At 41.2% G+C, this 23,283-nt stretch overlaps 1 protein-coding gene across 4 annotated transcripts in view; it reads right to left on the bottom strand.

The window, feature by feature from the left end:
* Positions 1–3,120: 3,120 nt before the first annotated feature.
* The window catches only part of slc24a3 (solute carrier family 24 member 3), a 432,795-nt gene continuing 412,632 nt past the window's right edge, over positions 3,121–23,283 (bottom strand). For all 4 annotated transcript variants that reach the window (XM_069932352.1, XM_069932355.1, XM_069932353.1 and 1 more), the window contains exons 12-17: positions 22,457–22,733; positions 18,521–18,687; positions 14,093–14,207; positions 11,515–11,627; positions 10,294–10,359; positions 3,121–3,333 (exon numbers count right to left, since the gene is read on the bottom strand). In XM_069932352.1, coding sequence (XP_069788453.1) covers positions 3,184–3,333; positions 10,294–10,359; positions 11,515–11,627; positions 14,093–14,207; positions 18,521–18,687; positions 22,457–22,733 — 888 coding nt within the window. In that variant the 3' untranslated portion in view covers positions 3,121–3,183. The remainder of the gene's footprint in view (positions 3,334–10,293; positions 10,360–11,514; positions 11,628–14,092; positions 14,208–18,520; positions 18,688–22,456; positions 22,734–23,283) is intronic.

Here is a 23,283-nt window from a genome sequence, read left to right as displayed (position 1 = left end):
CTCTATCACCAAGACAAGGATTCCACTCTCTTGGAGTTGGAAAGAAATCTACAGCAACAATTAATAGACAGCAACTACAAAACCTAAACCAACTGATGTGTACGGTGTTGGCCAGTTCTAGTAGACAAAACGAAAGCCTATATATGTACAAGTTCTCGTGATTGATGATCCTGAAATCTCACTCTTCTGGCCTCTTGCCAATTGCCCTGTCCAATTTTAGATTTTAGCAAAGTGAATCTATGCAGGAAATGGGTTACAGGACAGGAAGTAAGTGATGAAAATTAGAAGGTGCAAAACCAATCAGAGGATGGGGGGGGAAAATCAACAAAATATTATCGAGAAATGTGGGGCAAAAAGCCAATACAATTCAGGATTTTCTATCCAGAGAACTGGAATTTAAGGGAGTACGTTGGGCAGATCTGGCTCTCCACTCAGGGGCGAAAATATCCTGGTCGGTGAGGAAATGCTGCAAAAATATATCAGGACACAACTTGGTTTCCAAGAGTTAAGAGACGGCACCAACTGGGATTGCATTCCCTGGAATTTAGAAAGTCAAGAGGCAGTTTGACCACAGTTTCCCAGATAATAAGAGGGTGGAAAGAGAAAAATGACTTCCACTCATTAGAACAGCTAAGACAAGAGAAGATAGTCTAAAATTTAGTGCCTGGACCTTAAGAGAAAATTTAGGAAAGCAGGATTTTGCATGTCTTCAGCACAGACAGCACTGATACCAAATTGTCATTAATCTTATATCTTGGATGAATATTTTATTTACTAAACGAAACACTGATTAAAGGTGGAGAGGGAATTCAGCCAATGATCTCACGACATGGTAAAATAGGTTTGAGGGGCACATTTCTTTTCTGAAATTACAAAACTCTGCTTTCAGGATAGACCATGGAAGGGGAGGGAGGAGGAAGAGAGAGAGTGAGTGAGATGGGGGAGAGAGAGAACAGGGTGAGAATGAGAACGAGGGGGCAGAAAAGGAGAGAAAGAGGGGAGAGAGATTGGGGCGAGAGGGGATAGGGAGAGAGAGAAGGGGAACGGGGGGGAGTGAGAAGGGGAGGGGATAAAGAGGTGATAGAGAGGGGAGAGAAGAGTAAAGGGGAGAGCGAGCAAAAGTGGGAGAGAGGGATAGAGAGTGTGAGAGAGGGCAGGGAGAGTGGGAGACGATGCAGAGGGAAGGATAGAGAGGGTAAGAGTGAAGAGAGAAAGGGAGTGAGTGAGGGAGAGGGGGAGAGAAGGAGGCAGAGAGGGGAGGGGAGGGAGAGAGAAAGGAATGAGAGATGGAAAAAGAGAGATAGCAAGTGAGGGGGGGGAAGAGAAACAAGATATTTACTAAAATCACAAAACAGGAGCATACTGGTGATATTAGAAGCGTGAATGGTGATCAATCATTTACAGTAGACTCACTTTGTCAATATAAACCTGAAGCACAATGTACTTGTAAAGTTTGAAGTGCATTAAATTTCTCATGTTTTTATGTTTCTGAAACATAAACAAGGTTTGGTTCCTATGGAAATCATGGTTTAACACTGTCATGCAGCAGTACATTGTACCTCTACATTGGCTTGTAAACTTTGGTGAGGTGTGATAAATGGAAGAATCCACCTTTTCTAATCAGAATTTGGGGATTTAGTGGTGTCATTACACAATCACGTCAGAAACAGAGCAGATTATAATTAGATCGGGAGTACTAACTTCAATCAGCTTGGTGGAGTCAGTTTGTAGCAAATTCATCCAGAAATGTATGAACTATAGCAACATTAGTTTTCCTCTCAGTTATCATTTCTTTGGGGAAATCAGTCGAGGAAGATAAGTGACAAAAACCAGGCAGTCAAGCATGCAGGCATGCACAGAGCTTTTAAACAGTCCTGTAAAAATGTGCTGTGAAACTGCAAAGTGGTATCCTGTGCTTTTTTTCTATAAATATATAAATTAAACATGCTTTATTTTTAAAACTACCTGTACAGACAAACCCAAAGCAACTTTACTTCTTCAGCTGCACTATTTGTATCTTAATTGTCTTTTCCAAAACAACCACGCAGCTGGGTGAAACCGTGATATAATATCTTACATACTCTACCTTTTTGAAAAGGAAAAAACTCCCAATATATACAACTTTTTATACCATCAATATACACACGTGCACCATTGACTATGCAACTGTTCCAACTAAAAAAAAAATCGTGCAAATGTACCCCCCCCCCCCCACCCCCACCACCCAAATTATTGTCAGGAGTAGTATCTGGCTATAAACTGCAGTCAGTTTAAGATGTTGTGTTCAGCATGGGCAAGTTGGGCCGAAGGCCCTGTTTCCAACAGCAAAACTCCATAACTTCTTGTCAAATTCCACAACTCAAATTATGAATAACTGTTATGGCTCAGAGCTACAAATTCTTACTTTTCCCATCAGTGGCAGGAACAGTTGGTGAGTATCAGGACAAGGTGAATCTTGTTGATATGTACATTCATGGTTTCCACGCCCGCTGGGAAAGCTGGTTAAAAATGAAAGCATGGGGAGGGGAGAGAGAGTAAGAGGTAATTTCATAGGCCAAAACAATTCCTTGTTTTCAGGAACAACTTATTGTCTTCAAATAATAAGTTCCATTGTACACCTCCCACTCATCTTTCTCAAGACAAAATAATTTCCTTCTGATAGAACTGAGAATATACAAACGTGGCAGGTATATATTCCAGCCTCACGTTAATTAGCAGCCAACAGTTTCAGGTAAGAGTGTGTGTGTGTGTGTGTGTGTGTGTGTGTGTGTGTGTGTGTGTGTGTGTGTGTGTGTGTGTGTGTGTGTGTGTGTGTGTGTGTGTGTGTGTGTGTGTGTCTTTCTGAGCACTTGTCTGTGTGTGTGTGTGTGTATCCTTCTGAGCACTTTTCTGTGTGTGTGTGTCTTTCTGAGCACTTGTCTGTGTGTGTGTATGTGTGTGTGTCTTTCTGAGCACTTGTCTACGTGTGTGTTTGTCTATGTCTGTATCACAACTCAACATAAATACATTAAAAATACGATCACGTCAATACAAGTGTTTGTTTTCTCTCTCAAAAATATGTCTTGTACCAAGTTCTCCATAGGAGCAGTTCCTTGCAGCTCAAACATTAAGCCATGGGACTTTAGCTCTCTGTTTAATTTTAGTACAGCACTGATTCCCAGGTTGAGTCATCTTCATGGTATCTCAGTGGTCTCGGCACATGGGAAGGTTGACAAATGTGAAAACGTTGAATTCTGTCATGATGGAGAAACACAAGAAAACTGTGTAGAGGAACAGGGATATACAGCCGAGCCTCTTGTCCAGTTTCCACTTGTTCAGATGAACGCAAACCACCTACGATGAAAAGCACAGAAGCAGCATTACCTGTCATAACCAGCTTCCATATATTCCTCCAACCCCGCAGGATAGACTTCAAAAAACTACACACGTCTGATTTGTGAGCAAGGAGGAACATCAGTGAAACAGGGATATTCTCTATTTATTGCAGTAAATTAAAAACTCAGTGGAGGGGGTGGAGATATGTGGAGTGGTGTTTAGAGAGAGGATCGTGTCTCTTGGAATGTCTGCAAGATAGGCCGCAGTAATAATCAAGAGAGAGTCCAGAATCTTTGTGAATGGTCGAGAATAGGAGAGGAGAGAACAACAGGGAATGATTGAGAAGGGCAAGAGTTTCTGGGAAAAGAACATTAGAGCACAGTACAGGCCTTTCAGCATATGATGTCAAGCTGAATTCTGTAAGCCTACTCCATAACAATCAAATCTTTCCCTACTTCACACCTATAACCTTCTAAGAATCTTTTGAATGTCCCTATTGTACCAACCTCCATCACCACACCTTTAAATACTTTCAAGGCACCCACCACTATGTAAAACTTACCTCTGATGTCTCCCCTAAACTTTTCTAAACTCACTTTAACCAGATGGTATTTACTCTTGCCACCCTGAGAAAATAGTGCAGGCTGTCCACCAGTCACCTCTCATCCTTTGTCACTCCAAAAGAAAACCTTGTTTCATGTGACATGCTCTCCAATTCAGGCAACATCCTGGTAAATCTCCTCTGCACCCTCTCTAAAGCTTTTTTGTCCTTCCTGTAATGAGGCAACCAGACTGCACACAATATTTTAAGTGTGGTCTCACCAGAGTTTTATGGAGCTGCAACATTACCTGATGACTCTTGAACTCAATCCCCTAACAAAGGCCAGCATACCCCATGCCTTCTTAACCATCTTGGATGGCAATGTTGAGGGATCTATGGATCCCAAGATCATTCTATTCCTCTACAATGTTAAGAATCCTGCCATTAACCACGTACTACACCTTCCAAAGTGGACCACTTATCTAGACTGAATTCCATCTGCCACTACTCTGCCCAACTCTGCATCTGTTCATTTTTTGTTGTAATTTATGACAAACATTTACACTATCCACAACACCTTTGAACAACTGCAAACTTACAGACTCATCCCTCCACTTCTTTGTCCAAGTTATTTATATAAAATAAATCACAAAGAGCAGGCTGGATTAAGAGGCTGGAGCCTCATGGAATAATTAAAATAGAGATCAAGAGAGAATCTGAAGATTTTGGGAATGTCTGAGGGAGAGGCTGAATTCTCAGAGAATGATTGAGGAAGAGCCCTGAGTCTCTACGATCAGCCAGTGTCTGGGAATGATTGATGGAGAAGATATTGTGACAGAGTATATAGATATATATATAGATATGTTTTTGGGAGATACATTGGGAAAGGATTGTTAGAGAAGGTCACATACAAACACTTTAAAACAGATCTTATTTAAAATACTGGAGCTCTACTCCATGGTAGATGTATCGGCTCCAGAGCTTTTGAAGAGTGCTCAAGAGACTTCACTAATGGATTGCTGTTTGCAAAAGGCAACAGAAGAAAGAGCATGTTGGAGCTGCTGCTGTCTGGAAGAGAACTTGCTGTTCTGAGAGGGTCATGTGGTTTTGCAAGCAGAGAGAGTCAAACAGGCTTTCTCTCAGAGAGAGAGAGTAAGAGAGACAAACAGAGATCACTTGTACAGTGTTACAGCCAGCAGACAGCAGCTGGGACTGGAACTAGACAAGCTGGCAATCTTTTGGAAAGCCCAGTTGTAAGATGGCCTGGTCAAAGCCCTTGTGATTCATGCAAGAGGAGAGGACTGGCTGTCTAATGTTTCACTTGGAATAAGGGAAACAAAAAGGAACTCTGTGGTGACCTGAAAGAAAGAGGTTATCATCTGGAGAACCCTGAAGGGGGCAAGTTTTGTCAGCAAGATACTGAAGTGACTGATTAAAAAGGAACAACAAATCTCTCTCTGAAAACCGACAAGAACCTTCCTGAGCAGTAACCATTTACCTTTCAAGCACCAAAGCCTGGTGAACTTTATAAATGTTAAATTCTGTGCACAGTATAAGAATTGCCTGCAGCCAGTGAACTTGGAGGAATGAGAAGTGAGATTGGACTGTGAACCAAAGAACTTTCCTGAACTTACACACACATTGCATACATGTTCACTTAGAATTAGAAGGGGGTTAAGTAAGTCAATTGAGATAAGTTAAAGTTTGATTCTATTTTCATGTTTAAAGATAATTAAAAGCAACTTTTGTTTAAGTAACCATATGTCATGGCGAATATCTATTGCTGCTGGGTTTTGGGGTCCTCTGGGCTCGTAACAATATAAAGATAAATAGAATAAATGAGAGGGAAGCCAGACCACTGGAGGGAGCCAGGAATGTATCCCAGGTTCCACAAAACTGTTAGAATGGAGGCCCAAGAATACTGGAGTGAAGGAAAGGGAGGCCAGACTCCCAGGACAAACTGGAAATCCCAGGAGCAGTGACAATCCTGGATCTGTCACGGGAAGAGGTTAAACAGGTTAGGATTTTATCCCCTGGAGAAATGACGAATTAGTGGAGATTTGATAGAGGGATACAAAGTTATGAGGGGTACAAACAGAGTAAGTGTAAGCAGGATTTTGTTTGGGTGAGACTAGAGGACATGGGATGAGGGTGAAAGATGAAATGTTTAGGGGGAACATCTTCACGTAGAGAGTGGTGAGAGTGTGGAACAAGCTGCCAGCTGAACTGGTTGTGGGCTCAATTTCAACATTAAAGAAAAATTTGGATAGGTGCATAGAAAGGAGGGACCTGCTGACAGTGCAGGTCAGTGGGACTAGGCAGAATAGTCGTTCAGCACAGATATGAGAGGTCTGCTTCTGTGCCATAGTGTACTATGGTTCTAAGTGGGTGACAAGCAGGCCAGGCACCAATAAATCCATTATTGTATTACATGGCTAAGATTTGATTATGATCTTGTGCTCCTTTTGCATGTTTGAGTTGTTTCTCGCTCCTCTCTGATCCAGAGGTGGTCAACTTCCACGAGAAGACATTCCCTAAGGTAAACCAGGTGCCCCACTCCTGGACACTACACCCCACAGACTGACAGCTGAGTTCTGAAGGCACGAGGCAGCAAGTTGCTTAAAGTTACACAGGAAAGTTTGTAGATGCTGGGCTTGTAGAGCAAGTCACAAACGTGCTGGAGACTCATAACATTTCTCCCATCTTCTAAGGGAGTCCTGTGAGAGTCCCTCTCACCTTTACCTCTGCAATCCCTGCTGTGCAGCTCTCTGACATGTGATCACCCAGGCATGCTTCAACAGCTACATGTCTTTCCTGTCTCTTACCTGTGCTTCTCCCCCTGCCCCTTCCTCCCTCCTCCCTTCCTTTTATTCAGGCTCCTGTCCGTCTTTTATGGAGCTACAACATTACCTGTCGAAGGGCCCAGGCCTGAAATATAGGTTACATTCTATAGATGCTGCTTGATTTGCTGAGTTTTTTCCAGCACAATTGTGTATTGCACAAGTTGTCTGAAGCATTGATTTGGGGAAATCTATGACATCCATGGAGACTATCCTGCGCATTCAAACAGAGTTGCTTGAACTAATCCTATTACTATCTTTCAGTCTCAAAACTGACAAGTGATCACATATTCTTTCAGATAAACTTTAAATTATTGAGTATTTTTACATGTGGCCTCTTTTTGGGTAGGAAGATTCATTCCTATACCCTGCATGTAAAATTAAGTTTCTTCAAATCCTCTACTATTTGCAGTGGTTAAGAGGCTAGACTAGTATCCTAAAGCCCTAACTCTAGATATGGATATGTCAGTTCAAATCCTATCACTATGGCTGGAGAACTTAAATTCTTTGCAAATAAATGTTTTTTTTTATATAAAGTTAAGGCTGTGAATGAAAATTACTGGACATTATAAACCCCACTCTGATTGGTTACAGGATATAGGTGCAGAAGAAGGCCATTTAGCCCTTCAAGGCTCCATCACCATTCAATATGATCATGTGAGCTCAGTATCCTATTCCTACTTTCTCTACATACCTCTTGCTCCTTTCAGCCATAAGGGCTACATCCAGCTTCCTTCTGAATATCTTTAATGAACCCAGTCTCAACAACTTTCTGCGGCAGTGAGTTCCACAAGTTCACAATGTGAAGATGTTTCTCCTCCTCTCAGCCCTAAGTGGCTTCCCCCTTATCAAAAGACTGTGACCCCTCATTCTGAATTTCCTCAACATTGGGAACATTCTTCCTGCATCGAACCTGCCTCGTCCTTTCTGAATTTGATATGTCTCATAGAGATCCCTTCTAATTCTTCTAAATTCCAATTTGAGTATAACCCAACTCTTATGTCAGTCCTGCTACAGGGACATAACTCATTATTTCTCCCTGTCCTAATTAGTTTCACCACATCATTCAAACCTTCTTGGTAATGCTCCCAACTGTGGCCAAAAGAGTGTGCAAACCATTAGACTGGGGTGAAAAGATGGCAGAGTGTGAGGCTAAATGATTAATTGCCCCTGTGGCGGTCAGTAAGTAGCTGGATGAGTCCCAGCTTGGATATTAGAGCAAGACCAGGAAGCTGGAATTATAGAAACAAGCAGCCTTGATGGTAGAAAAGATAAAGGAAAGAAAAAGTACTGCAGGAATAAAAAGCCTGGAATGAACCAGGAGGCACTGGAAACACTCAGCATGTCAGGCAGCATCTGAGGAGAGATTAACATTTTAGGTCAACGGTTTTTCGTGCGAGCTAGGAATAGTTAGAAAGCAAAGAGACTTTAAGTTGCAGAGAATAGGTAGACATGGAGAGACAAAAGTGAAGTTTGTGATCGAGAGGATAGGGAGGCGATGCGATGAGATTTTATTGTCCTAGACATAAGTACAAGGTATAGCCTTGCCAAAATTCTTTCTTGCTGCAGCCAAAGAAATATGCAAGATACACAAACTGCAACAGTATAAATTAAATTACAATATCCGGAGAAACACAGTTTCGTTGGTTGTTTGCGTAGTCAGATAACAATAAATTTGAATCACAGTTGTGGTTTGTGTAAGAAAAAAAGTGACATTTTAATCATGCAGACAGATATTTTTGTGACCCAGTAGTTTAAAGTTAAGGTCAGGACAGTACAGGAAGATTCATGAGTTTGATGGATGTTGGATAAAAACAGTTCTTGAACCTAGAGGTAACAGCAAGAAGAGGTGGTGATCAGGGTGATAGTGGTCCTTAATGATGTTGGGTGCCCACTTGAGGCAGCACCTTATATAGATGTCCAATCGACAGGAGGTCAGTGCCCATGATAGATTTGGCTAGGTTTCCCGTTTTCTGTAGCTTTCTATGTTCCCCGGCATTTAAATTTCTAAACCAGGGCATGAGGGAATCAGTATACTTTCCACATTACACTTTTAGACATTTGCTAAGTCATGCCATGTAGACGCATTTGAGATTTAAGACATGCCACATCTCTTCAACTTTGTGGAAAGTAGAGGCACTGGTGTGCCTTCTTCATGGTTCCTTAACTTTATGTGTGGCCTCACACTGGCTGTGGATGAGGCCAAGGACAGACGTGTCTTCATGGGAAAGGTGAAGGGAATTGAAATGGTTGGATAATGGGAGTTCAAGCTTAGCTTCACGGACAGAGTGCAGGTGTTCAGGAGAAAGTATATCTGGGAGAACTGCGAGAGTCTGCAGGCTCGTAAAGTACATTGTCACTTATCCTGAAATGGAGGGCATGAAATCGAAAAAGGGAAGTCAGGCATGGATCTTTTGAAAGGGAGAGCAGGATGGAGGTGGGATGATTCCAAGCTATGTTTGTCTCTTGGTGTGATGGATGGAAGGGTCATCCTCAATCTTACCCAAGCCTTTCCCTCACCTTTTCCTGCCAATTTATTAATGGCAACATCATTGCTGCTTCCTGCACTTACACAGTATTCAAAATCTTCATTTCCTGCTTCTATCTCCACAGATGCTGCGTAACTGAGAGAATATTTCCAATTCTCTTCTGTTTTTACCCATTGCATTAGATGAGTATCAGTGTTGTAAAATTCCCAGGAAATTTGTACACAATTTGTAAAGGAAGGAAGATGAAATTCAACAATTGTGGAATGGCAGATTTTAGAAACAGAAAATTTGATCTCAGATTAATTGCTCTTTTTGCTTTGTATCTGGTGACATCCTGGGAAGATGAGTCAGGCTGCTCACTGGAAAATTATGACAGAATTAAGGGCTGGATGCTTTTTTGAAATAGACGTCAATGACAACAATTTAAAGCCGCATTTTGTCAAAATGTCTGAAATTGCACCTAAATGTAACTTCTCAAGGGAACCACACAAGGACCAAAATTTGTTAAATCCATTTAAAGCTTTCCACATCAATAAATAATCACATCCTGATGAGCAGCAGAATCCCACTACAATGCAGGTCTAACAAAATACAAGTTAAATTATGATATTCCCATTCTGTAAACCACTCAAATTTTAGGTGGGGATGGAGATTTTCAAAAGTTTTCAATGTAAATGGGCAGCAAATTATAAAACAGTGTGAAAACTCTTCCAATGTGCTCTCAAGCAATAGAAGCAAAGAATGTGGAAAAGGATTTCTCTTCCTTGGTCTTGGTTGTAAGATAACATTTTGCAAATGAATCTCAGAGAAAAGCTCCACATCAATGGACACCAGCTTGCCAACAAATAGATAATTCACAAGACAAAATGCACAGAAATTAGGCAGTTGATCTGTACACGTGAATGGATTAATTTGAAACTTCAAATGTTTTGACTAAAGTTTGATGAATCACATAACAAAGCCTTTGAATCATCCCTTGAGAGAAAATCAACAAGCCCAGCTTTTATAACATCCATAGCGTAAAGGCAGGGCAAATTAAAGGGACCATCATCACAGCACAGGTCTCAGGTGGAAGAAAAGTCTGACCATGAGAGCAATGAATACTTACTGTTACAAAAACAGATGCGAGCAGCAGTCCCACAGAATATTTAAGTCCACGACTGTTCAACGCTAACTAAAAAAAGGCAAATAAAGTATTTTTCACCCCGTTTAGAAAATTTTGCTGTATTCAAATTAGACAGTTTATTACATTATTTATCCCAAATAGTGTCCATTGCACAATGTGAACAATCATCTTTCATCTCATTTATTCAAAATCAATGGAATAATAATTATTGTATCCCCCTGAATTATTCAGATAATTTGGAGGATAATGGTTCAGATCATTTTGTTGCATCTGCATCTTGGGAAATCAGTGCACTTCAGGAGGCCCATGATGGCCATCGTCTTTCCTCAGACTTGTATGAAGAATTGTGTAATGGAGCAATGCTTTGATGGTCTACACTTCTGTGGCCAGCACAGTAATTGGGAGTTAAATGTCAAGTTTGTATGTTTTGTTGCCAAAAACCTTGCAAAGAGGGATATCTGCCTCCGTAGGAACATGTGCTACTTTATTTACCCTCATGGACTGGTTCAAAAAACAGCCATATTGGATAAGATAGATTTGTGAGAGATTTGAAAGAAACTGAATTAAAGAGCTTGTTTTTTTCTCTCTCTCTCTCTCTCTAATTTCATCTTTGATAGATTTGAGTTATTAACTATTGATCACTGGTGCAATAATCCAAATTTATTGAGATTGAGTGAAGAGTGAAATGATAGGATGGGGTGAAGGCATGGGAGGAAAGGGAAGAGGCAGAATTAGGCTGGGTTACGATTTTATGGAGGGACAGAATATTTTATGCTTGTGATTTGATGAAACAATGAAAGAAACAATTGACAAGTAGGTTTTGAGTTGGGGAAAGAGTGAGAATGACTTTCCTGTATTTTAAATTATTTTATTGTATCAGGTCAGGTCTAAGTACGTAAAACATTTCCTCTTGTTTCCAGACAGGTCTTTGTATATAAAATTACTTCTTTCGGGACAGGTCTATGTATGTAAAATTATTTCTCTTGTTTCAGGACAGGGCTCTGTTTGTAAAATTATTCATCTTGTTTCAGGACCTTTCTCTGTATGTAAAATTATTCATCTTGTTTCAGGACAGGCAGTATATATCACTAAAAGTTCACAGTGCAAAAAGAGTTCAAGTGATGAATTATGTTGGTGGGCAGTTTTCAAACATGTCAATGACCCCCTTTTCTTTCAAGATTAGTACTTAAACAGAATACTTACATATGAGCCATAATTCACTATAATTGTCTTAATTGTCCAGGGTAGACCAAGTCCCATCAGGATGTCAAAGACATTGCTTCCTATAGAATTGGAGACTGCCATGTCTCCCATGCCTGTGGACAGCAGAATACGATGCTTATTATTCAACATCCCAATCATATCTTTATAATCTCATAGTTTTCAGATATGTTAAGAGAAGAATTGGAATACAGTAAAACCCCTGTTATCCGGAATTTAAGCAATCGTCAGCCTCAAGCAACTATCAAAAAAATAAATTGCAGAAAATAAATAAGGAAAAAATAAGTAAGTTTAAAATTTCCCCCTCCCCTCCCAACCCCACACCCAGCCCTTGCAGTTAGTTCACCAATCCACACAATACGCAACCACAAGCAACCGAAAAATTCACTTATCCAGCATCTATCAATCCCCAAGGTGCTGGATATCGGGGATTTTGCTGCATCATGTTTCTTCCACCTCCCCTTTGCTTTGTTACTGCTCAGAAGTCGTTTGTCTTTCATGTCAACTTCAAATATTAAATTTGGTTTGCCTTTGCATGAGCTAGCAGCAAGCCCATCAAGCACTTCTAATAAGATTCTGGATAATCCCTTGGAGTCCATCATCTTTCTGGTTTGGCAATGATTTTTCCCTAGGGTTCCCAGTCTACAATGCAAAATCATACAGAGGGCTAAACAGGAAGGACAGATAGATCATAAATGTGGCTTTGCTTTATTTCAGTTTCTGCTCAGAGTGTGCCCAATAAAGCACACATTGTCCCCTTTAGACCAGATTCTTTAAGATAATTTGTCGCTTTAGAAGACCATAAGAGTGAGGAAAAGAATTAGGCCATTCATCCCATTGAGTCTACACTGCCATTCAAATCATGGCTGACGTACTTTTCCTTTCAACCCAATTCTCCTGCCTTATCCCCGTAAGCCTTTGACACCCTTACTAATCAAGAACATATAAAGCTCTGCTTTAAATCTATCCAATGAGTTGGCCTTCACAGCTGCTTGTTGCAATGAATTCCACAGATTCACCACTTTCTGGCTGAAAAAATACTTCTCATCTCTGTCCTGAACAGACATCCTCTAATTCTGAGATTGGGCCCTGTGGTCCTAAACTCTCCCACTACTGGAATCATCTTTTCTTCATCCACTCTATCCAGTCCATTCAAATTTTGGGCAGGCATATTTAGAAGAAGATGAACAGTGAAATGAGTTGAATAAGATGGGCTGATTAACTGTGTTGTGAATTCTCTTTGATCAATGCATCAGTTGCATGTATTAATCCTGGAGAATCAATAGAATACTCTGTTATTTAACAATGTGTGTAATGATGTCCATCAACTGTCATTGGGCTGGGCTTCTCAGCTTCCAACTGTTGATTCTTTAACCAGTGGACTGAGCCTTCTACTGCTTCCTTTTGGTTTCAACAGAGGGATGATCTGACAGGTTTGGCCTGAGATTGATCAATGAGCAGTTCGAGCAACAGTGGAAGTTGCTTTGCAGGAAGGAAAAGCACAAAGATCTTTGGGGTCAGCCTGTAAGGAGTCATGAGGTGCTTTATGAGTCTTAATTCTACAAAAACTTACATGTTGCATTTGCTCTATCCTGGCTAACCTTTCTCTTACCCTTTTTACACAGAGATCCCAGTTAATTGGCAAGTGAATGTCCTGTGTTTAAAGCCAGGTTGGGTTGTTCACACTGAACCAAGAAAAGCCAGGTCAGGAGCCGATATAAAACTCATTGGCTCTGATACTACTTACCTTGCCGGTTAATTATCGGGATGAAAATGACCTCCCATCCTACATTCATCGTGTTTACAAAGTTAAGTGAAGCGGTTAAAAGGCAGTTAATTCCTGTCTTTTAATGGGAGGGTAAAATGGGTATCTGTAACTCTGCACTCCAGTACTATGCCTTATTTGTTGTTTTATGTATGAGATGCCTGACTGGTCTGTTCACAAAAGAACCACAATTACTGCACTTTGGTTCATGTGTCAATAAAGTTGAATTTGAGTAGGTCAATAGTAAGAAATCTTCTGTAATTGGGATTAAAAGGGCTTTAAAAAAAATACTGAGTATCAGTTGTACCAGATTTAAATCCATTCTGTATCTCAATCAGCAGGGATTGTGGTTGACACTAGGGGACAGAAGTATCCCAATATATGAATAATCCTTATCTTGTGGAACATAATGAAAAAAAAGCAGTATAAAATAAAAGGGGTGAGATTTAACAGGAACCTGATGGGTGAATCTTTTACACAGAGGATGGTGGCTGCTGGAAGATGTAGTTAAGGCAGGTAATGTCTAAGAAAAAAATTAGATGGATGCATAGAAAGTATGGGTGTAGAGGGATTTGGGCCAAATGCAGGGAAGTCTGACAAATGTGAGTGAGACATTTTGGAGTGAGCAGGTTGGGCTGAAGGGGCTATTTCCACACTGTGTAACTCTACACGTGAATAGATGGAGACTAATTGTGGATTCCTGTCAAAAGTAATGCATCAATGACAACACATACCAACTGCTGGTTCAAGCATTGTAAAGCCAGCCATTGAAAAGTTCAGTAACACTGTGCTTACCTTGTCTGGCCACTATAAGGCTAGCCATGCAATCTGGTACACTTGTTCCAGCTGCCAGGAAAGTGATTCCCATTATAACGTCAGGGATTCCCAGTGTGTACCCGATTATTGTGACCTAAACAACAGCAAATTGCTCTGAGTCGGAGAAAATATCATTGGTTCATGTTCAGTAAATTAGTGGAATACTGACTTGCTCACTGTTGAGCTACAGAAGATAGTTATGTTTGGTTACATTAATGGACTGACAGTACAGTGGAGGTAATAATTCAGAGGTATCATCAAATAAAACCATAGCAGGTAGGATCATTAAATACAGTTCAGTAAATAAATGTAGAATAAAAGAAATCTATTGATCAACATGAAAAATTGGACTGTTGAAAAACTCCCTCCAATTTCACCCCTCTTACAGAGTTTGGCCTATAGTGCTCCAGAACCTTAGTGTTCGATTAATGCTTAATTTAACCCTTAACCTTTCCTAGTCTCCAAATGAAAGTATCAATGTTGGTTCTGGAAAGTTGTTTCCATGGTAGGTGACTAGAGCGAGGGGACATTGCCTCGAGATTCAAAGAGGGAGATTGAGGATGGAGGTGAGGAGCAACTGCTTTTTCAAGACGGCAGAATCTGTGAGATTCTCTGCCCAAGGAAGCAGAAGAGGCGGCTGCCTCATTAAATATATTGAAAGAACATATTGTTCAAATTTTGCATAGTAGGGTTTTAAAAGTAATGGGGATATGGCAGACAAGTGGAGATGAATCCACGACCAGATCAGCCATGATCTTGTTGAATGGTGGAGCAGGCTCGACAGGCCGGATGACCTCTTCCTGCCTTTATTTATTATGCACTGATGCTTTTATTTTAAATACATCTCATGGGTGAGCACAAGAGGTGGAGAATTCTATATTGCACTGGTGCAGCACGGTTAGCCTAGCGATTAGCGAAATGCCTTTACAGCCCCAGCGATTGGGACCAGAGTTCGAAACCCATGCAGTCTGTAAGGAGTTGGTACATTTTCTCATGTCTGTGTGGGTTTCCTATGAGGGCTCCAATTTCTTCCCATATTTAAAACGTATCGGGTGTCTAGGTTAATTAGGTGTAAATTAGGCGGCATGGACTCGTAGGCTGAAATGGCCTATTACCATGCTGCATGTCTATATTTAAATTTAATTTTAAAGGAATTATCCTAATCTGTCCTTATCTTGAGATTATGCCCCTGGTTATAATCTTGAGATTATGCCCCTGGTTATACAGCAAAAGAAAATATACTCCCAATTTCTCCCAGTCATTATCTTGTATTTCTGAACACAACTGCCCCTCCCTCCGCCGCCAAGGAAGAATAGCCAGGGAGAGGACAATAGAGAGGGGGAGATCAGCTCCAGCAGGGAGCTCAGTAGCGTAGGCTTTTCACCAGGCTGCAGGCAACTGGGAACCAGGTATCGGGACCAGGATCCATGAGGGTGCCGATGGTGAGCAGGGCTCCCGAAGGGCTTCGGGTACTGACACCTTCCTGAATGATGGATTCAGAACCATGGGCCAAGGAGGGTGACTCGGATACCTAGAGCTCAGGTTCACCGCTGGACTGGACAGGAGGTCATGCAGCTACGAAGGTTACTGGGGCGCAGAAGGCGACTGCATCAGAGGAAGTGGCAGGATCCACAGACACTCGATGTCTCTGAAGGGACTCTCTTGTACTTCTCTTTCTTGTCTTGATCGAAGTACTGGACTAGTGGTCCCCCTTTGTGTGTCTTTACAGGGCAAACAGAGGAAAAACATTTTTGTGTATGTGGCAATAAATGGAACCTTGATCTTGAAGTCACCTCCCATTCTTTGTCAGTCCAATGAGCATTGGCTCAGACCTACTCAACCTCAGTAGTTTGTGGTGAATTAGATCAAAAATAAGTAAATGAAGGTGTGAAATCTCCACACAGTGGAAATTGCCTTTTAGCTCTTTAGCAAGGGTTAACACTGACACTCAGAAAATCTGAAAGAGAGGTTCATAAACACCTGAACAAATTAACTCAAATATAATTTGTCAAAGTCAAAAGCAATTTCATTGAATGTGGAAACTGCAGTCGGTCGAAGAAGTGGCCTGACTCTGTGATATTCATTTAATTTACTCATGTGATATGAGCATCACTGAGTGTCCTTTCAATTGATTGTGGGTGATAGCGAGAAACTGAAGACTTAAACCATGTACAGGGATTGTGATTCCTAGTTGGTGCATCAAGTAATGGCATCATTAAACAAAAAAAAATGATCATGCGTTGTGCTGAGTGCATGGAGAAAGAGACATCCTTGGGGGAGAGGAGTGAGATAAGAGAATCTTTTGATTCTTTGGAAAAGCCAAGATCAAAGGTCTAAGCAATTAAAAGGCACTAACCAATACATAATGTAATAGAACCATAGAATATTATAGCTCAAAACCAGGCTCCTTCAGCCCTTCTAGTCTGTGCCGAACCATTTTTCTTTGCCTACTCTCTCTGATCTGCAGCCCGTCCATAGCCCTCCATACCTTTGCCATCCATGTACCTGGACCAAATTCTTCTTAAATGTTAAAATTGAACCTGCATTCACCACTTCAGCTGGCAGCTTGTTCCACACTTCCACCGCTCTCTGTTTGAAAAAATTCCCCCTCATGTTTCCCTAAACTTTTCTACTTTCACTCTTAATCCATGTCCTCTGGTTTGTATCTAACTTACCCTGAGTAGACATTAACTCTGTCTATCCCCCTCATAATTTTAAATACCTCAATCAAATCTCCTCTCATTCTTCTATGCTCCAGGAAATAAAGTCCTAACCTGTTTAACCTTTCCTTGTAACTCAGTTCCTGAAGTACGGGCAACATCCTAGTAAATATTCCCTGCATTCTTTCTATCTTATTGATATCTCTCCTGCAATGAGTTAACCAAAACTGCACACAATACTTCAAATTTGGCCTCATCAAATTTACCATAACATCCCAACTCCTATACTCAATTGATTTATGAAGGCAAATATGCCAAAAGCTCTCCTTACAATCCTATCCACCTGTGATTCCACTTTCAGGGAATTATGTATCTGTATTACCAAATCCCTTTGTTCTACCACACTCCTCAGTGCCCTACCATTTACTGTGTATGTCCTTTCTTGGTTTGCCCTTTCAAAATGCAACACCTCACACTTGTCTCCATTAAATTCCACCTGCCATTTTTCAACCTACTTTTCCAGCTGGTCCAGATCCTTCTGCAAGCTTTGAAAACCTTCTTCACTGTCCACAACGCCTCCCATCTTAATGTCATCTGCAAACTTCCTAATCCAATTGACCATATTATCATCTAGAACATTGATATAGATGACAACCAACAATGGTTCCAGCATCGATCCCTGAGACACACCACTAGTCACAGGCCTCCAGTCTGAGTAGCAATCATTCACCACTACTCTCTGGCTTCTCCTGTCCAGGCATTGTCGAATCCAGTTCACCATAAATACATAGCAGCTGAATCTTCCTGACTAACCTTGCATGTGAGGCCTTGTCACAGGCCTTATTAAAGTCCATGAAGACCACATCCACAGCCTTTCTGTTGTCAACTTTCTTGGTAAACTCTCTGAAAATCTCTAAGATTGGTTAAACATTACCTACCATGTACAAAGCCATGGTGACTATCCCTAATCATTTCCTAGCTATCCAAATATTTGTACAACTCCGATTATCTGAAATCAGATTATCCAAAATCCTCAGTAATCCACCAAAAATATTTTCAGATAATTGAGGATTCCAGAAAAATCAGAACTCCTCTTTTATCCTAAAAATTCTGAAGCTGAAATGATGTCATGTCACCGTTGAAAATTTTCGGAAAAATGAGGATATCCGAAACAATCAGAAATCTTCAGTTACCCAATTTTTTTTCAGAACCAAACTGACATCACAGATTGAAAAAATTTCTGAATTTTGTAAAAACCTCTGAGTAGAATTTCGAGTTTTTGGTGTTGGATTTATCCTATTTTGTTCAGATTGTTTTTTGGTGAGAATTAAACATTATTTCATGTTGTTTCTTGTGCTTTAACACTGTTACAAATGATTTGCTGTTGCTACTGGGATGTTTTTAAAAAAATTATTAGTTATCCGAAACATTATTTATCTGAAATAGCCTAATGCTGGCCATCTTGGATAATCGGAGTTGTACTGAGAACACCTTCCAATAATTTACCTACTACTGACGTAACGGAAAATTATGCAAATACAGATTTTGCTGAGGCTGATAGATGGGGAAACCTTCTTATTTAGGCATTTACCCCATCTTGAGCATTTCTGATGAAGGGGTCAGGCCTGAAACATCAACTGCCTACAATGTTCATGGAGAACTTGCATATGGACACTGCACCAAGAGTTACCACCTTCATTGAGGCCAAGTAACTACCAGAGGAAGCCTCTTCTTTTCCTCCACTCACCATCCACACCATCACATAGGAAAAGACTGCGATCCACAAGGTCGCCGAGATGAAGGTGAACATGAAATACTTCTCCCAGCGAGGCTTGGCACAGTTCGGAATAGTGAAGTACATCAGGAAGCAGAGTGGCCATGCAACGGCCCATTTGATCACGTCCCAAATTCCCACTGTGGAGAGACCAGAAGAAATGAAGCTCACCATGAGACACAGGTATGGACACCAGGTGGAGAGCTCTTGCATCCTGACTCAGCTACAAAGAGGCATATATAAATGATGCGTTTTAGCTCCGTGAAGTGAGAATGTTCTCTATACTTCATGACCTTGCCTTTCCGGATGGTAGATTTCATGGCTTTGAGACATGCTGGCAAAGAAGCTGGTCGCAATCATGAGTTTACTATCATATAAATTAGTACAACATGGGGTTGAATTCTAGACTGTCAAATAGTCAAGAAGAATTGGAGGAACTCATCTGGAGAGAGATAGTAGGCAGCTGCAGGGAATATAAGGTTGTGATAGTAGGAGATTTTAACTTTCCACATATTGACTGAGATTCTCATACTGTAAAAGGTCTGGATGGCTTAGAATTTGTCAAATGTGTTCAAGAAAGTTTTCTAAGTTAATATATAGAAATACCAACGAGAAAGGGTACAAATACCAACTAGAAAGGGTACAATACTGGATCTTTTATTAGAGAAAGAGATAGGATGGGTGATAGAAGTATGTGTTGGGGAACATATTTTGTCCAGTGATCATAATGCCATTAGTTTCAAGTTAATTAGGATAGGTCTGGGCCTTGGGTTGAAATTCTAAATTGGAGCAAGGGCAATTTTTCAAGAAATGAGAAAGTATCTAGAATGTATGGATTGGGAAAAGTTGTTTTCAGGCAAGGATATGGCTTCAAAGATGAAATTTTGAGAGGACTGAGTTTGTATATTCTTGTCAGGATTAAAGGAAAGGTTAGCAGTCACAGGGAACCTTGGTTTTCGAGGGATATTGGGGATCTGGTTCGGAAGAAGAGAGAGGTGTATAACAGGGATAGGCAACATAGAGCAAATGATGTACTTGAGGAGTATAAAAAAATACAAGAAAAACAAAATCATGAAACAAGTCAGGAAGGCTAAGAAAAGACATGAGGTTGCTTTGACAGACAATGTGAGGAAGAATCCTAGACCTAAGGTTTTCTACAGGAATATTAAGAACAAAAGGATAGTAAGTGACAAAATTGATCCTCTTGAAAATCAGAGTGTTTGGCTTTGTATGGAACCATAGGAGATGGAGGAGATCTTAAATGTTTTTTTTTGCATCAGTATTTACTCAGGCACAGCATTAAGGGAAATAAGGAAAAGCAGTGAGATCTCGGAACTATACAGATTAAAGAGGAGGAGGTGCTTGCTGTCTTAAAGCAAATAATGGTGGATAAATCCCCAGGGCCTGACAAGATATTCCCTTGGTCTCTGAGGGAGTCTAGTGTAGAAATTACAGGGGCTCTTGCAAAAATATTTAAAATGTACCCAATAGGTGTAATGTGGGATCAGAGGGTAGCTCATGCTGTTCCGTTGTTCAAAAAATACTCCAATAGTCACCCTGGAAATTAGATGAGTTTTTCGAGGAGGTTACCAGGAAAGTTGATGAAGTAAAGGCTGTGGATGTGTCGGTATGGACTTTAAGAAGACCTTTGACAAGGTCCCATATGGGAGGTTAGTCAGGAAGGTTTAGACACCTGATGGTGAGGTAGTAAACTGGATAAGAAATTGGCTCTGTGGAAGAAAACAGAGAATGGTGATCGATGGTTGTCTCTCAGACTGGAGACCTGTGACTAGTGGTGTGTCTCAGGGATTGGTGCTGAGACCATTGTTGTTTGACATCCATTTCAATGATCTGGATGATAATGTGGTAAACCGGATCGGCAAGTTTGCAGATGATACTATGATTAGAGTGAAGAAGGCTTTCAAAGCTTGCAGAGGGACCTGGACCAGCTGGAAAAATAGGTTGAAAAATGGCAGATGGAATTTAATTCAGATAAGTGTGAGGTGTTTGCATTTTAGACATACACAGTAAATGGTAGGGCACTGAGGAGTGCACTAGAACAGAGGGATCTGGAAATACAGATCCATAATTCTCTGCAAGTGGCATCGCAGGTGGATAGGGTTGTGAAGAGAGCTTTTGGCATATTGGCCTTCATAAATCAAAGTATTGAGTGCAGGAGTTGGGATGTTATAGTAAAGTTGTTTAATACATTGGTGTGGCCAAATTTGGAGTATTGTGGGCAGTTTTGGTCACTTAACTACGGGAATGATATCAATAAGTTTGAAAGAGTGCAGAGAAGATTTACTAGGATGTTTTCCAGACTTCAGGAACTAAGATACAGGGAAAGGTTAAACAGGTTAGGGCTTTATTTTCTGGAGCGTAAAAAATGAGGGGGGATTTGATCAAGGTATTTAAAATTATGAGGGGGATAGACAGAGAAAATATAGGTGGGCTTTTTCCTCTAAGGGTAGATGAGATACAAACCAGAGGACATGAGTTAAGGGTGAAAGGAGAAAACAAAGGGGGAACTCCTTCACACAGAGAGTGGTGGGAGTGTGGATTGAACTGCCAGCTGAAGTGCTGAACACAGGCTCAATTTTAGCATTTAAGAAGAATTTGGGCGGGTACATGGATGGGAGAGGGATGGAGGGGTATGACTGGGTGCAAGCCTGTAGGACTAGGCAAAAAAATGGTTCGGCACAGATTAAAAGGGCCGAAGAGGCCTGATTCTGTGCTGCATTGTTTTATGGTACATGTGTAATGAAATTCTTACTTGCTGCACCTGAACATGTACTTCATGAAATAAACGACAAATAGTATATGTTAAATTAAAAAGGGACAATAAATACAAAAGATATTGGAGTAGTGCAAGAAAATGAGTGTCGTTACAATAGTTCAGAGAGTCCTTTTATGTTGTAACATTTCAGCTCAGCTTTCATTCTGCTGAATGGACATTGACCTGAAACATTAACTCAATCTCTCTTCACAGATGTTGCTGAGCTTTCTGTGCATTCCCAGGACTTATCTTTTCAATTTATTGCACACAAAAACTGATTTCTCAGATCCTGAAGAGCCCACAAAGCAAACTCACCTCAATTTGAGCATCTTCTGTGCTCACTTGTTCACTCAGTTGCTGAGATTTGTGACACTTTCTGACACTATTTCCCAAGATGTTTGCGAAGTGAATTTTCCAGTTCTGCTTGTCAGATGATTACAGATATGATGGGGAGGGAGCAATGAAGCAAATGACACATTGTGCAATAACAACTATTGCTCATCCATTATTTCCATCAGTGGAAAGGCATCGAAGAAGGTACATGCGGTGAAGTTTTAAACTTGGAATATAGTTCCAGCAGTTTGATCACAACTTTTTCTGCAATCTCACCAAGCACATTCCCAGCTTTGGCTTTGAAAAAACGATGAAAGAACTCAGTGGGGTCAAGCAGCATCTGTGGAGGCAGGTGGATGGTTGACATTCTGGGTCAGGACAGAGAGCAAAAAGGGAAGGGAAATAGATGGAAGAATGTTGATCTAGAAGGTGAAGGTGACAAGTGGAAACAGAATGAAAAGAAAAAATAGGTGGCTGGAGCAAGGTGGGGAGGGAAGTGGAGAGTAATAGGGAGAGAGAGTTAAAGAGAGTGCGTGTGTGTGTGTGTGTCTGCACATGCGTACCCAGGCAACATTCCTGTAAATCTCTGCAGTCTCCTTAAAGATAACAGTGGATTTGAACACGGGCCTCTGGCACTGCTTAACACCACATTAACCGTTCTGCCCTTGTCTCTGTGGTTTTACATTGCCTTGCCTGTCGAGTTGAGATTGTTAAATTAGTAATAAGGAATAAAGTGTTAAGAAACCAAGGCATGATGTACAGGAGCTAGCAAGCCCCTTGCCCACCTCCTGCCAACTCACCAGGTAAATGGAATGGAACATATGGTCCATCCCCTTCTTCCTCCTCTTCCTCCTCCTCCTCCTCTTCGTCATTCCCTGTGTTTTGGTTGTCCTCATTCTCCACTTCCCTTTCATTGCTGGTGCCAGCTCTGTCCTCCTCCCTCCACTGCCCACTCACACTCCGCTCCGCACAGCAGCTCGGTCCAGTTCCGTTCTCCACGTTGTGTTTCCCGGGAATCTTTATGGAAACCTCAGGTTCTCCGTTGGAAACAGTCTTGTTGCTGATCAGTCTCTGTCTCTGTAACACAGCAGATGGGGAAACAGTTTGCTCCGGAATCACAATTACTAGCCATTTCAAAGAGGACTGAGTTATGATCGCTTCATTGAGTGCCTCCGCTCTGTTCGCTGCCTCAGCCAGGACCTCCCAGTGGCCAACCAGTTCAATTCCACAGTCCACTGCCACATCGACATATCTGTCAACAGAGTCATGTACTGCCAATTTGAGGCCACCTCCAAACTGGACAAACATCACCTGTATTGCATCTCACCTGTCTCCAACCAGAGAGCATCCAATTTCAGTCTATCTTGTTTCCCCAACCCTCCCTTGTATGGCCATAGAACACTACATGCCCTTCGGCTCACCTAGTCTGTGCCGAACTATTATTGTCTTGTCTCAATGACCCGCACCTAGACTATTGCCCTCAATACTTCTCCTATCCATGGACCTATCCAAACTTTTCTTCACTGTCAAAATTGAGGCCAAATTGTTTTCCTTATCTCTCTGGCTCCATTCATGCACTGGCATGTCTGTGCATGGACTCATCTACTGTCAGGATGGGGCCATCCCC

Source organism: Narcine bancroftii, chromosome 4 (assembly GCF_036971445.1).
Source record: "Narcine bancroftii isolate sNarBan1 chromosome 4, sNarBan1.hap1, whole genome shotgun sequence".
NCBI lineage: Eukaryota > Metazoa > Chordata > Chondrichthyes > Torpediniformes > Narcinidae > Narcine > Narcine bancroftii.
This window is presented reverse-complemented; position numbering and strand designations above follow the sequence as displayed.